The sequence below is a fragment of the Stomoxys calcitrans genome, chromosome 3, assembly GCF_963082655.1.
Source record: "Stomoxys calcitrans chromosome 3, idStoCalc2.1, whole genome shotgun sequence".
In the NCBI taxonomy this organism is placed as follows: Eukaryota; Metazoa; Arthropoda; class Insecta; order Diptera; family Muscidae; genus Stomoxys; species Stomoxys calcitrans.
Window position 1 is genome coordinate 181,720,586 of NC_081554.1, and position 14,470 is coordinate 181,735,055.

At 40.7% G+C, this 14,470-nt stretch overlaps 1 protein-coding gene across 1 annotated transcript; it reads left to right on the forward strand.

The window, feature by feature from the left end:
• The first annotated feature begins 2,504 nt into the window (after positions 1–2,504).
• Positions 2,505–8,518, forward strand: LOC106092820 (uncharacterized). Its single transcript, XM_013259745.2, has 3 exons — positions 2,505–2,653; positions 7,528–8,106; positions 8,173–8,518. The coding sequence occupies exons 1-3, from the start codon at positions 2,550–2,552 to the stop codon at positions 8,498–8,500; spliced, it is 1,011 nt and encodes a 336-aa protein (XP_013115199.2). The 5' UTR covers positions 2,505–2,549; the 3' UTR covers positions 8,501–8,518.
• Positions 8,519–14,470: the final 5,952 nt, after the last annotated feature.

The following is a 14,470-nucleotide window of genomic DNA, read 5'->3' on the forward strand; positions in this document are numbered from 1 at the left end:
TCGCTGAAATTTGGGACAGTGAGTTGTGTTAGGACATCCTTCGTCAATTTGGCCCCAATCGGTCCAGATTTAGATATAGCTGCCATATAGACCGACCCTCCGATTTAGGGTCTTAGGCCCATAAAAGCCACATCTATTATCGGATTTTGCTGAAATTTGGGACATTGAGTTGTGTTGGGCTCTTCGACATCATTCGTCAATTTGGCCCAGATTGGTTCAGATATGGATATAGCTGCCATATAGACCGATCCTCCGATTTAGGGTCTTCGGCCCATAAAAGCCACATTTATTATCCGATTTTGCTGAAATTTGGGACAGTGAGTTGTGTTGGGCTCTTCGACATCATTCGTCAATTTGGCCAAGATCGGTCCAAATTTGGATATAGCTTCCATATAGACCGATCCTCCGAATTAGGGTCTTCGGCCCATAAAAGCCATATTTATTATCTGTTTTAGCTGAAATTTGGAACAGTGAGTTGTGTTGGGCTCTTCGACATCATTCGTCAATTTGACCCAGATCGGTTCAGATTTGGATATAGCTACCACGTAGACGGAACTCTCGATTTAAGGTTTTGGGCCCATAAAAGCCACATTTATAATCCGATTTTGCTGAAATTTGGGACAGTGAGTTGTGCAAGGTCCTTCGACATCTTTCTTCAATTTGCACCTGATCGGTTCAGATTTGAATATAGCTGCCATATAGACCGATCCTCCGATTTATGGTCTAAGGTCCATAAAATCCACATTTATTATCCAACTTTGCTGAAATTCGGGACAGTAAGTTGTCTTAGGCCCTTCGACATCTTTCTTCAATTTGGCCCTGATCGGTTCGGATTTGAATATAGCTGCCGTATACACCGATTTCTCGATTAAAGGTTTTGGGCCCATAAAAGGCGAATTTATTATCCGATGTCGCCGAAATTTGGGACAGTGAGTAAAGTAAAGCCCCTTGACATACTTCTGCAATATGGCACAAATCGGCCCAGATTTTAATATAGCTGCCATATAGACCGATCTCCCGATTTAAGGTTTTGGGCCCATAAAAGGAGCATTTATTGTCCGATTTCGCCGAAACTTGGAACAGTGATTTGTGTTAGGCTCTTCGACATCTTTCTTCATTTTGGCCCAGATCGGCCCAGATTTGAATATGGCTGCCATATAGACGGATCTCCCGATTTAAGGTTTTGGGCCCATAAAAGGCGCATTTATTGTCCGATTTCGCCGAAACTTGGGACAGTGCTTTGTGTTAGGCTCTTCGACATTTTTCTGCAACTTGGCCCAAATCGATCCAGATTTTGGATATATCTGCCATGTAGACAGATATCTCGATTTAAAGTCTTGGCCCCATAAAAGGGGCATTTATAATCCCATTTCACTGACTTATGTTCCGATCGGTTTATTTTTAGATATAGCTACTGTACTTATTAGTATTTGGTCCAAATCGGAACATATTTCGATACAACTGCTAAGGGACATAAAGTATGCAATTTTCACCGGATTTTGATGGAAGGTGGTTTACATATATACCCGAGGTAGTGGGTATCCAAAGTTCGGCCCGGCCGAACTTAAAGTCTTTTTACTTGTTTAGTTCTGAAATACCATGTTTGTGCCAGTTGCTATCTGTTTCTTTGATATGCTAGCATAACTATGGAAATTTTTATGCCGCAGAATGAAGGCAATGAGACTTTTATCGCTGTCTGAGCTGCGGTTTAGAAAAATAGAAGAATTTATTTGTTGATAATATACAGAGATACCATAGGGATTAATTCCATTGTTTGTATGTCTTTTTCTTTAATGAGTTTTAATTTAATTAACCAACCTAATGCCAAACATTTATGGTAGATTACCGGCGTATTCATAAATCCCCTACGTCATGCCTGACAATGACGCCGAACGCCTGAATTCAAATTCCGGCGTGAAGATCAGAAAGCATTATTGGCATGGCTTGTACCCTTGCAAATGCTGGAGACATTCAAATTGTGTCTCGGCATAAACAAGAGGTCACCTTGCCTTGAGTTAAAGTTTTAATCGAACTGCCCTCATTGATATGAGGGAAGTATCCACTGTCTCCTAAATAGAATGTTCGTGAGAACTTTCAATATCTTCAACATACACTGAAAAAAACAAAATAAAATTTAAGATATTTCCTTATTCGTGGGATTTGAGCAATGAAAACGAGCCAAAGAACCAAAACTTTAAAATGAGATGCTATCTTTAATATTAACTTCCTATTTACTTACGGACATGACCATCCGTTTCAATTTTTTTTTTTTCAGTGTACATACATGCATATCAAAGGAAAATGTCTTCCCCTTTATAAACCCGAAACATTTAATCTAAGGTTCTGATGTAGGGAAAGGATTTCGTGGGGTTCAAAATCATTTACAAATACTGTGCTAGAATTACTCTCACAAATGTATACTGAAATCCCCAAAATTCTGGTATAAATATCAGTCGCTAAAGCCTTTGGCAATCAGTCATACTGCGGTTTGCTTTGTAAATTGTTGAACTACAACTCATAAAATCAAGTGAAAAGTCAAAAAAAAAAAAATGAATGAAATTTCTAAAACTGAATTCAACGGTCATTTGGCAACTCATCTTACTTATGGCCAGTATTTTGACATTGATGTTACAACTATACAAAATCCTAAGGTGTAAGTGAACAAGTTAACAAGTAAAAGCGTGCAAAGTTCGACTGGGCCGAATCTTGGGTAACCACCCCCATGGATTCCGCTAAAAATGTTCCCTTATAAACTGAGTTTGTATTTGGTAATATCGGTACCTGGGGGGGGGGGGGGCTATATCTGTTTATAGGCCGATTCGGATCATGGATGCATGGATGTCGAAAGTCAAAACACAAGTCTTTGCTCTGAATTTCAGCCAAATCGGATGAAAATTGAGGCTTCCATGAACTTAAGAAATCAAATCGGGGGATCATATATACATGGGAACTATATCTGAATCTGAACCGATATTGCACATTTGCAAACCCCAAAGACCTACAGCAATAAGAAGTAAAACGCAAAATTTGCCCATGAACATTCCACTAAGGCAAACAGGGGCATTAATAAGAAGTATCTGTGCAAAATTTCAAGCGGCTAACTTTACTCGTTCGACCGCTATCGTGATTTCGACAGACGGACATGGCTAGATCCCCTCCTAATACTGGCAACATTTTTGAGGTACTATGCCATGTAAAACTTCTCTCCAAAGAGGTGTCGCACTGCGACACGTCGTTCGGACTCGGCAATAAAGAGGAGGCCCCTTATCATTGAGCTTAAATTTGAATCGGACTGCACTCATTGATATGTGAGAAGTTTGCCCCTGTGCCTTAGTGGAATATTCATGGGCAAAATTTGCTTTTGCATATCAGATTATACACCGATTTGGAACGTACTTAGCACAGTTGTTGGAAATCATAGTAGAACACCACATGCATAATTTCAGCCAAATCAGACGAAAATTGCGGCTTGTAAGGGCTTAAGAAGTCAAATCGGGAGATCGTTTTATATGGGAGCAATGTGAGGTTATGGACCAACTCGGACCGTACATAGGCAAAGTTGTTGGAAGTCCTAACAGAACAAAACGTCCGAAATTTCAGCCAAATCGGACAAAAATTGCAGATTGTAAGGGCTCAAGAAGTCAAATCGGAGGGGCTCAAGTAGTCAAATCGGGAGGTCTGTTTCTATTGGAGCTATATCTAAATCTGAACCGATATGGCCCATTACGACCTACATAAAAATTAAGTATTTGTGCAAAATTTCAAGCGGCTAGCTTTACGCTTTCAAACGCTAAACGCTATCAAATTCTTTCCGCACTTCATTCTGACTCCTGTACATCTCAATTCGCTCACACTCACGTCTTTCCATTTCCTTTTTCTTTCTGCGGAATAGACGTTTCTCCTCTCTCCTTTTCTCCAGATACCACTCTTTCATCTACCGATTACAGTGTTGCTCTATATGCTGCATCCTTGGCTTCAGTAGCATCTCGACACTCTTGGTCGTACGATGGGTTTCTTGGAGGAGGCTTCCGGTACCCAAGTACAGATTTCGCGGCATTTTCCATGGATTGGGCAATAGTTTGCCTTTGCGCCATTATATCATCGGAACAAGGAGTGCTTTCATCAAGCAGTTGGGTCAGTCGAGTGGAGTATGCCGCTGCCATTTGTTGTGTCTGCAGCTTTTCAATGTCCAGCTTCCGTGCAGTGTCAGATCGTACTTTTCTCGCCATGTTCCAACGGGTGCGAACCTTTGCTGCAACAAGGTAATGATCCGTATCTATATTCGCTCCACGGATCGAACGCACATCTAACACGCTGGATGAATGCCTTCCATCTATCACAACGTGGAACCAAATTCCTGGTTTTGATCGGATGACAGCCATGTGGCTTTGTGAATATTTTTATGTTAAAATCTGGTGCTACTAACTACCATGTTTTTTGCCGCGGCGAAATCTATCCGCCTCAACCCATTACTGGACGTTATCTCGTGGGGGCTAACCTTCCGACTGTTGGAACAAAAATGTCTTCCTTCCCTATTTTCGCATTAAAATCTCCCAGAACGGTTTTACTATCATGGGCGGGGCAGCGGTCATATTCTCTCTCTAGGCGCTGGTAGAAAATATCCTTGGTCTGCTCGTCTTTGTCTTCCGTCGGGGCATGGGCACAAATATGGCTGATGTTGACAAATTTGGCTTTTATGCGGATTGTGGCTAGCCTCTCATCCACCGGAGTAAAGCTGGAGACAAAGGTGTTTCAGTCTCCGACTAACCACAAATCCACAGTCAAATTCATGCCTCGTGTTATGGCAGCTATAGGATAGTTCGTCACCGTTTGGTGTTGTTGTGACGCCATTCCCAGTCCATCGCACTTCCTGTAAGACGGTAATATCTGTCTTGTACTTCTCTAGCACATCCGCCAGCGCGTATACTGCACCTGCTCTATAAAGAGTGCGGATATTCCAGGTGCCCATCCGCAAATCATGGTCCTTTTTATAACCACCACCGAAGGATGGGGGTATATTCATTTTGTCATTCCGTTTGCAACACATCGAAATATCCATTTCCGACCCTATAAAGTATATATATTTTTGATCAGCGTAAAAATCTAAGACGATCTAGCCATGTCCGTCCGTCTGTCTGTTGAAATCACAGCTACAGTCTTTAAAAATAGAGATATTGCGCTCAAACTTTGCACAGATTCTTTTTTTGTCCATAAGCAGGTTAAGTTGGAAGATGGGCTATATCGGACTATATCTTGATATAGCCCCCATATAGATCCATCGGCCGATTTAAGGTCTTAGGCCCATAAAAGGAACATTTATTATCCGACGTCGCTGAAATATGGGACAGTGAGTTTTTTTAGGTCCTTCGACATCCTTCGTCAATTTGGCCCCGATCGGTCCAGATTTAGATATAGCTGCCATATAGACCGACCCTCCGATTTAGGGTCTTCGGCCCATAAAAGCCACATTTATTATCCGATTTTGCGGAAATTTGACACAGTGACTTATGTTGGGCTTTGCGGCATCCTTGTTGGTTTATATAGTCATTGCATTTGTAACACCTCGAAATATTGATCCAAGACCACATAAAGTATGTATATTCTTGATCGTCTCGAAATTCTGATTCGAACTAGCCATGTCCGTCCGTCTGACTGTCGAAATAACGACAGCGATCGAACGCGTAGAGCTAGCCGCTTGAAATTTTGCACAGATATTTTGTATTGATGTAGGTCGTTGGGGATTGCAAATGGGCCATTTCGGTTTAGATTTGGATATAGCTCCCCTCTAAACCGATCTCCCGATTTGACTTCTTGAGCCCCTGGAAGCCCCAATTTTTGAAACGATTAGACTGAATGCATTGTGTTTTGTTACGAATTCCAACAACTGTGCCAAGTACGGTCCAAATCGGTCAAGAACATGATATAGCTCACATATAAACCGATTTCCCGATTTGATTTTTTTAGCCCTTACATCTGCAATTTTCCATATAGTATTCTGTTATGACTCTCAACAACTGAGCAAATTACGGTTCAATTCGGTCTATAACCAGATATAGCTCCCATATTTTTCCAGAATCCATGGTGTGGTGGGTTCCCAAGATTCAGCCCGGCCGATCTTAGAACGCTTTTACTAGTTTAGTTTCTGCCTATAGAGAGAATCAGTCCAAACAATACGATTCATGGTGTGTAGGGTATGTAGGATTCAGCCCGGCCAACTTAGCAGGTTTTTATTTGTTTTCTCCCAAATTTCAGAAATTTCAAAAACGACCGCCTAGAACTTTTTTTATCACAAAATCTTGCAGCTTTATCTTGAACGTGGAAACTTCATTGTTTATATTGTTTTCCTTTACATAGTCAATGGTTAGAGGATCCCTTATTATTTAGCAAAAATTTAAATGGAACATTTTCAACGTACTCTAAATTTTTATAACCTCCACCATAGGATGGGGGGTATACTAATTTCGTCATTTTGTTTGCAACTACTCGAAATATTCGTCTGAGATCCCATAGAGTATATATATTCTTGATTGTCGTGACAGTCAAGCTAGCCGCTTGAAATTTTGCACAAATACTTCTTGTTAGTGTAGGTCGGTTGATATTGTAAATGGGCCATATCGGTCCATGTTTTGATATAGCTGCCATATTACCCGATCTTGGGTTTTGACTTCTTGAGCCTCTAGAGGGCGCAATTCCTATCCGATTTGTCTGAAATTTTGTACGACATGTTTTGTTATGATATCCAACAACTGTACCAAGTATGGTTCAAATCGATTCATAACCTGATATAGCTGTCATATAAACCGATCTTGGGTTTTGACTTCTTGAGCCTCTAGAGGGCGCAATTCTTATCCGATTTAAATGTAATTTTGTACGACATGTTTTGTTATGATATCCAACAACTTTGCCAAGTATGGTTCAAATCGATTCATAACCTGATATAGCTGTCATATAAACCGATCTTGGGTTTTGACTTCTTGAGCCTCTAGAGGGCGCAATTCTTATCCGATTTGGCTGAAATTTTGCATGAAGTATTTTATTCTTACTTTCAACAACTGCGTCAAATAAGGTTCAAATCGGTTCATATCCTAATATAGCTCACATATAAACCGATCTGGGCACTTGACTTCTTGAGCATCTAGAGGTCGCAATTATTATCCAAATTGCCTGAAATTTTGTACGACGGGTCCTCTCATGACCATCAACATAGGTGATTATTATGGTCTAAATCGGTCTATAGCCCGATACAGCTCCCATATAAATCGATCTCTCTATTTTACATCTTGAGCCTCCAAAGGGTGCAATTCTTATTCGAATTGGCTGACATTTTACACAGGTCTCCAAAATACAATTTAATTGTGGTCCAAACCGGACCATATCTTGATATCGCTCTAATAGCAGAGCAAATCTTTTCTTATATCCTTTTTTGCGTAAGAAGAGATGCCGGGAAAAGAACTCGACAAATGCGATCCATGGTGGAGGGTAACTTAGCACGCTCTTACTTGTTTTTGTTTGTTTTTGCAATTTCAGATTCTTCATAAAGTTTATGGGTTCGAAATTAACCGAAAATCCGAATGCCCTGCCCTTCCTCACTATACAGGTGTCATTTAAAGAATTTAAAATAACCGTGTCAAATCATGATACAGGTAAAAAATATGAAAAGGTATTTCAGTCTCTCCAAGAAGAGCTCAATGTAAACATCCAAATAAATAAGACATCTAACATTTCCATCAATGGCGAGGAACAATGTCTATTTGAATTCAATCTGCTTTATACCAATTCTCCCATTCACATTGGTGGTGATATCAAACAAATCACACGTGTGGATCATCGTCAAGTCCATCCCAAGCTGTGGCCATCCACAAAATGTATTCCGTATTACCCGGACACCTTAAACTTCAGCAACGATATACCCATACAATTTAAGCCGGGTCATCTGATGGTGCTTACAGGCCAATGTTATGGCCTGCCAACTGGAAATTTCTATATAAATCTGCAGCATGCCCATGATGAATCGCTCATGATGCACTTGAGTGTAGACTTTAAAACCAGAACAGTCTATCGCAGCTATTCGGAGCCGATCCATGATGGACTCATTCCTACCTACATGTAAGTGAACTTAAGAAAAATAAAAAAAGTATTTTATTAATTTTATTATTACTTGACATTTCTTAGATATTCTAGAAATGAGACTGAGGGTGGCTTCCCCTTTGAGTTTAACAAACCTTTTAGACTGGGCATAGCCTGCAAAGAATCCGAATTTCTGATTGCCGTCAATGGTCTCTATTTCTGTTCATTTGCCTATGCCAATTCATCTCATTGCATATTCCATGGAAACCAAAACATCAGGAATGTCCTCTCGAATATTGTGGGCCCCAAGGTGTTCTCACGCAATGGTGCAGATGTTCGAATAACCGAAATCGATCATATCATCTTGGACAATCCCGAATGCACCACATTTGAAAAGTACACAAAACTTTCCAACAAAATATGCCCTCGTTAAAGTAACAACAAAACAATAAAAAGCTAATTATAAACAAGTAAAAGTGTGCTAAGTTCGGCCGAGCCAAATCTTAGTTACCCTCCACCATGGATCGCATTTGTCGAGCTCTCACCACGGTATCTCTTTTTAGACAAACAAAGAATAAAAGAAAAGAATTGCCTTGTTATTGGAACAATATCAAGTTATGGTTCATTTCGGACCATAATTGAACTGCATATTGGAGACCATAGTATTGGGTTGCCCAAAAAGTAATTGCGGATTTTTCTTGTGACTCTGTAATTGCATTCTTTCTTCTGTCAGTTATCAGCTGTTACTTTTAGCTTGCTTTAGAAAAAACGTGTAAAAAAAGTATATTTGATTAAAGTTCATTCTAAGTTTTATTAAAAATGCATTTACTTTCTTTTAAAAAATCCGCAATTACTTTTTGGGCAACCCAATTGAAGTGAAATTTCAGCCAAATCTAGTAAGAATTGCGCACTTCGGGGGCTGAAGAATTTAACTAGGGAGATCGGTTTATAGGGGAGCTGCATTAGGCTATAAGCCGATTCATGCCATTTTCGACACGTATGTTAAAGGTCACAAGAGAAGCCGTTGTACAATTTCAAATTTCAGCTCAATCACATAATAATTGCGCCCTCTAGTAGCTCAAGAAGTCAAGACCCCAGATCGGTTTATAGGACCGAGACCGATGGAAGCTATATCAGATTATGGACCGATTTGAACTATTCTTAGCACATTTGTTGAAAGTCATAACAAAACACCTCATGCAATATTTCAGCCAATTCGGATAGGAATTTCTCCCTGTAGAGGCTTAAGAAGTCAAAACCCCAGATCGGTTTATATGGCAGCTATATCAGGTTATGGACCGATTTGAACTATTCTCATCACAGTTGTTGAAAGTCATAACAAAACACTTCATGCAATATTTCAGCCAAATCGGATAGGAATTGCTCCCTGTAGAGGCTTAAGACGTCAAGACGCCAGATCGGTTTATATGCCAGCTATATCAGGTTATGAACCGGTTTGAACTCCCTGCAGAGGCTTAAGACGCCAAGACCCCAGATCGGTTTATATGCCAGCTATATCAGGTTATGGATCGATTTGAACTATTCTCATCACAGTTGTTGAAAGTCATAACAAAACACCTCATGCAAAATTTCAGCCAAATCGGATAGGAATTGCTCCCTGTAGAGGCTTAAGACGTCAAGACGCCAGATCGGTTTATATGCCAGCTATATCAGGTTATGAACCGGTTTGAACTCTCTGCAGAGGCTTAAGAAGTCAAGACCCCAGATCGGTTTATATGCCAGCTATATCAGGTTATGAACCGATTTGAACTATTCTCAGCACAGTTGTTGGAAGTCATAATAAAACACCTCACGCAAAATTTCAGCCAAATCGGATAAGAATTGTGCCCTCTAGTGGCTCAAGAAGTCAAGATCCCAGATCGGTTTATATGGCAGCTATATAAAAACATGGACCGATATAGCCCATTTACAATTCCAACCGACCTACACTTATATAAAATATTTTTGCAAAATTTCAAGCGGCTAGCTTTACTCCTTCGAAAGTTGGCGTGCTTTCGACAGATAGACGGACGGACATGGCTAGTTCGACTTAAAATGTCATGACGATCAAAAATATATATACTTTATGGGGTCTTAGACGAATAATTTGAGGACGAATAATTGGAGGAGTTACAAACAGAATGACGAATGACCATCCTATGGTGGAAGGTATGGTGGAGGGTATAACAACTTTCAAGTACAAACAGATTTAGTTCGGCCAGGCCGAATGCTTTGCTATATTTTACCGAAATCAGTCTATATGGCAACTAAAACTTCTTCCCAAAGATATAACAAGGAGGTCCATTGAGCTCAAACTTGAATTGGACAGCACTGATTGATATGTGAGAATTTTACGCCTTTTCCTTATTCATGAGCGTCCCCCAAACACTTGTTCTCAATTTCTTATCAAATTAGTTTTCTAATCTCAAATAACTTTCATTTGAGCCACATATGGCCATGGTCGATAAATTTGTACTCTCTGGGGGGGGGGGGTGTTTTGGGGAAGAGGCGGTGCGCCAAATACATAGTGCCATATTTGAATATCAGATTCGTACTCTCCAATAACTTTCATTTGAGCCCCACATTGACATGGTCGTTAAATATGCCCGATTTAGGGGCGTTTTGGGGAGTGGGGTGGTTCCCCAAACACTAAGCCCTGAACATATATCAGCATCATGCTCTATTCTTATGTGTGCCGAATAGCTTTCCAAGCGCCTCGATCTTCTGCGCTCATTCGAAAATCTCTGACACCAAGTTTCGAGGTGTCTCCTCGAATCTCTTGATCTTTCCATCGGGCTTGGTCTTCCCGGTTTGCGTGTACCACCGTGTTTGCCTTAAAAAGACTTCTTTTTCATCTGTATATCATTTATTTGAACCCCATATTGGCATTGAACTCGAAATTAGATATGAAATTCTTTTTTTTAATATAAAATATGTCCGGTTTGGGGTATGGGCCCCAAAAACTATCAATATCGAGCTCCACTGCCTTGAAGACCCAAATTGTCTTGGGTGAGCAAATACGTCCTGTTTGGGGTTTGTTAAGGTGGTGGGACGTCCCCTAGACAGTTGGTCCCGAATGTTGATATCAGATTCGTGGTCTACTCTCAAACATCTTTCATTTGAGTCCCATAAGTCCATAGTCGGCAAACATGAACGGTTTGGGGGTGTTTTGGGGTATGGGGCATCCGCTCATTGACTTGGCCTTGAAAGTTTATAGCATATTCGTGTTTTACTTTAAAATACCTCTTATTTGAGCCCCATATTGCTGTGGTCAGCAAATGCGTCTTATTTGGTTGGTGTTATGGGGGTGGGGTGGCCCCATAGACATATTTCCAAGAAAATTTTTATCACATTCGTGCATTATTCGCAAAGACCTTTCGTTTGAGTCCCATATTGCTATGGTCGCATATTTGTCCTTTTTGGGGGAGTTTTTGTGGAGGGGCGGCCCCTCAAACACTTGGTCCCTCATTTGAATGTCAGATTCGTATTCTACTCTCAAAAAACCCTTAATTTGAGCCCCATATTGCCAGAGTCAGTAAATAAGTACTGTTTGGGGGTTGTTTTGGGGAGGGGGTGGACCCCCAGAAACTTGGTCCCACATTTGGATATCAGATTCGTATTTAACTCCGAAATACCTTTCATTTGAATCCCATATTCGCATGGTCGGTACATATGTCCGATTTAGAGGTGTTTTGGGGGTTGGGGTGGTCCCCCCCTCCCCATTCTGGATCCGACAATTGAATATCAGATACGTTTTCTAATCCGAAATACCTTTCATTTGAGTCCTATTTTGTTGTGATTGGTTTAAACATTCATTCGGCAGGATTTGGAGGTGGGTTACCCCACTTCACGCCCTAGGTACCCCATCCAAAATTTGGATACCAAATCGTTTTGTTTTGAGGTTGCTATACGAGAGCACACAAAATTTCGCCTAAATCGCACCACCCATCTCCGAGATCTTGCGTTGCTGAAAATTAGTGTGAGGGGAAGTGGACCGATGGGGACAATATGGGACTCAAATGAAAGGTATTCAGGAGTAGAGAACAAATTTCATATAAATAATTGGGTCCAAGGAACTGGCCCCAACCCCAAAACACCCTAAATAGATTTATTCGACAATATGGGACTCAAATGAAAAGTAGTCGGGAGTAGATTGCGAATATTGTCAGGAAGAAGAAATAGGCTTTATAGTTTCTTGATTTCGGAAGGGGGCGAACCCTCCCCCTTTACCCAAAAATGCCACCAAAATCAAAAGTGGACCGATCAGAACAATATGGGTATCAAATGAAAGGTATTGGAAAATAGATAAATTTGGATGGGTACTTAACCCATCGGGCCGCCCCAACCCTAAAATTCACCCAAACAGACATATTGGGCGTTCATGTCAATATGGGCCTCAAATCAAAGGTATTCGGGAGTAGATTACGAATCTGGCGTACAAAATCAGATCGAAGTATATAGAGGGTCCCTCCTTCTCTCCAACAACGCTTTGAATGGGCATATGACCCATCATGACTATATGGAACTCGGTTTTCTTGTTTGTTCAAAAAATCAATCAATCAATCAGAATCAAAAACGGCTGAACCGATTTTCTTAAAATTTTCACAGATTGTGTAAGTTTGTCTGTAGGGAAACATAAGCTATATAATTTTTAGTTAACGGATGGAGCCGGTCTCTCCCCCTTACCCCAACAACACCATCCAAAATCAAAAGTGGACCGATAGGCACTATATGGATATCAAATGAAAGGTATTGGACACTAGAAAGCGAATATCGTATGAAAATTTGGGTCCAAGTAGCCAGTGGACCTCCCAAATCCAAAAACTCCTCAATATGGATATCAAATGAAAGGTATTGGAGACTTGAAAGCGAATATTGTATTAAAATTTGAGTCCAAGTAGCCAGCGGGCCTCCCCAATCCAAAAACTCTTCTAAATAGATATATTCGACGTTCATGACAATATGGGCCTCAAATGGAAAGTATTCGACAGAAGAATACAAATATGGCAAAAATTAGGTCTAAGTAATGGGAGGTCGCCCCACCCCCAAGCACCCGCAAATGGACATATTAGCCGACCATGTCTATATGGTACTCAAATGAAAGTCATTTGGGAGTAGATTACGGCAAATCGGTCTATATCGGCAGATCGGTCTATATCGGCAGATCGGTCTATATCGGCAGATAAATCTAAATATAGTCCGATCTGAACCATATTTGGGTCAGATTTTGGGAGACCTAAAACCACTTACCGTTTAAAATTTCAGCAAAATCGGATTGGCGTTAGACTCTTCATCGTAAAATCGGTCTATATAGAAGCTATGTCCAAATATGGTCCGATTTGCCCCGGTCAAGAACTTAACCAGCGTGCAGACGTATATGTGGCAAATTTCAGCTCAATATCTCAATTTTTGAAGGCTCTAGAGTGATTACAACAGACGGACGGACAGACACACAGATATCGTTAAATCTTCTTAGAATTTTACGACAATCCGAAATATAAATACATTTGTAGGGTCGGAAATGGATATTTCGATGTGTTGCAAACGGAATGACTAATAAATATATCCTATCCTACGGTAGTGGGGCTTTTTTGTGGGTGGGGGAACACTCCCCCCCCCACCTTCAAAAATTATTAGTGCAATTTGTATGCCAAATTCGTACTCTACACTTAAATACCTTTCATTTGATACCCATATTGACCCAATCGGTACACATGTCCGTTCGGGTGGATTTTGGGATGGGGCATCCCCTCAGGTTACTTGACCCAAAATTTTTTTATCAATTTCGAGTTTTTGGGATACCATAAGGTGGCATACAAAATTTCGCATAAATCGGTGCACGCAACTCCGGGATCTGGCGTTTTTGAAAATTGGGGTATTGGGGGAGGGTCCGCCCCTATTTTCATCAGAGGCTCAAACTCCCCTACCATCTGTGAAAATTTCGTTAAAATCGAAATATTTGTCTAAGACCCCATAAAGTACATATGTTGTTGATCGTCATGACGTTTTAAGTCGAACTAGCCATGTCCGTCCGTCGGTCCCTCCGTCTGTCGAAAGCACGCTAACTTTCGAAGGAGTAGAGCTAGTCGCTTGAAATTTTGCACAAATACTTCTTATTAGTGTAGGTCGGTTGGGATTGTAAATGGGCTATATCGGTCCACGTATTGATATAGCTGCCATATAAACCGATCTGGGGTCTTGACTTCTTGAGCCGCTAGAGGGCGCAATTCTTATCGGATTTGGCTGGAATTTAGCATGAGGTGTTTTATTATGACTTCCAACAACTGTGCCCAAAAAATGTTTAAATCAGTCCATAACCTGATATAGCTGCCATATAAACCGATCTGGGGTCTTGACTTCTTGAGCCGCTAGAGGGCGCAATTATTATCTGATTTGGCTGAAA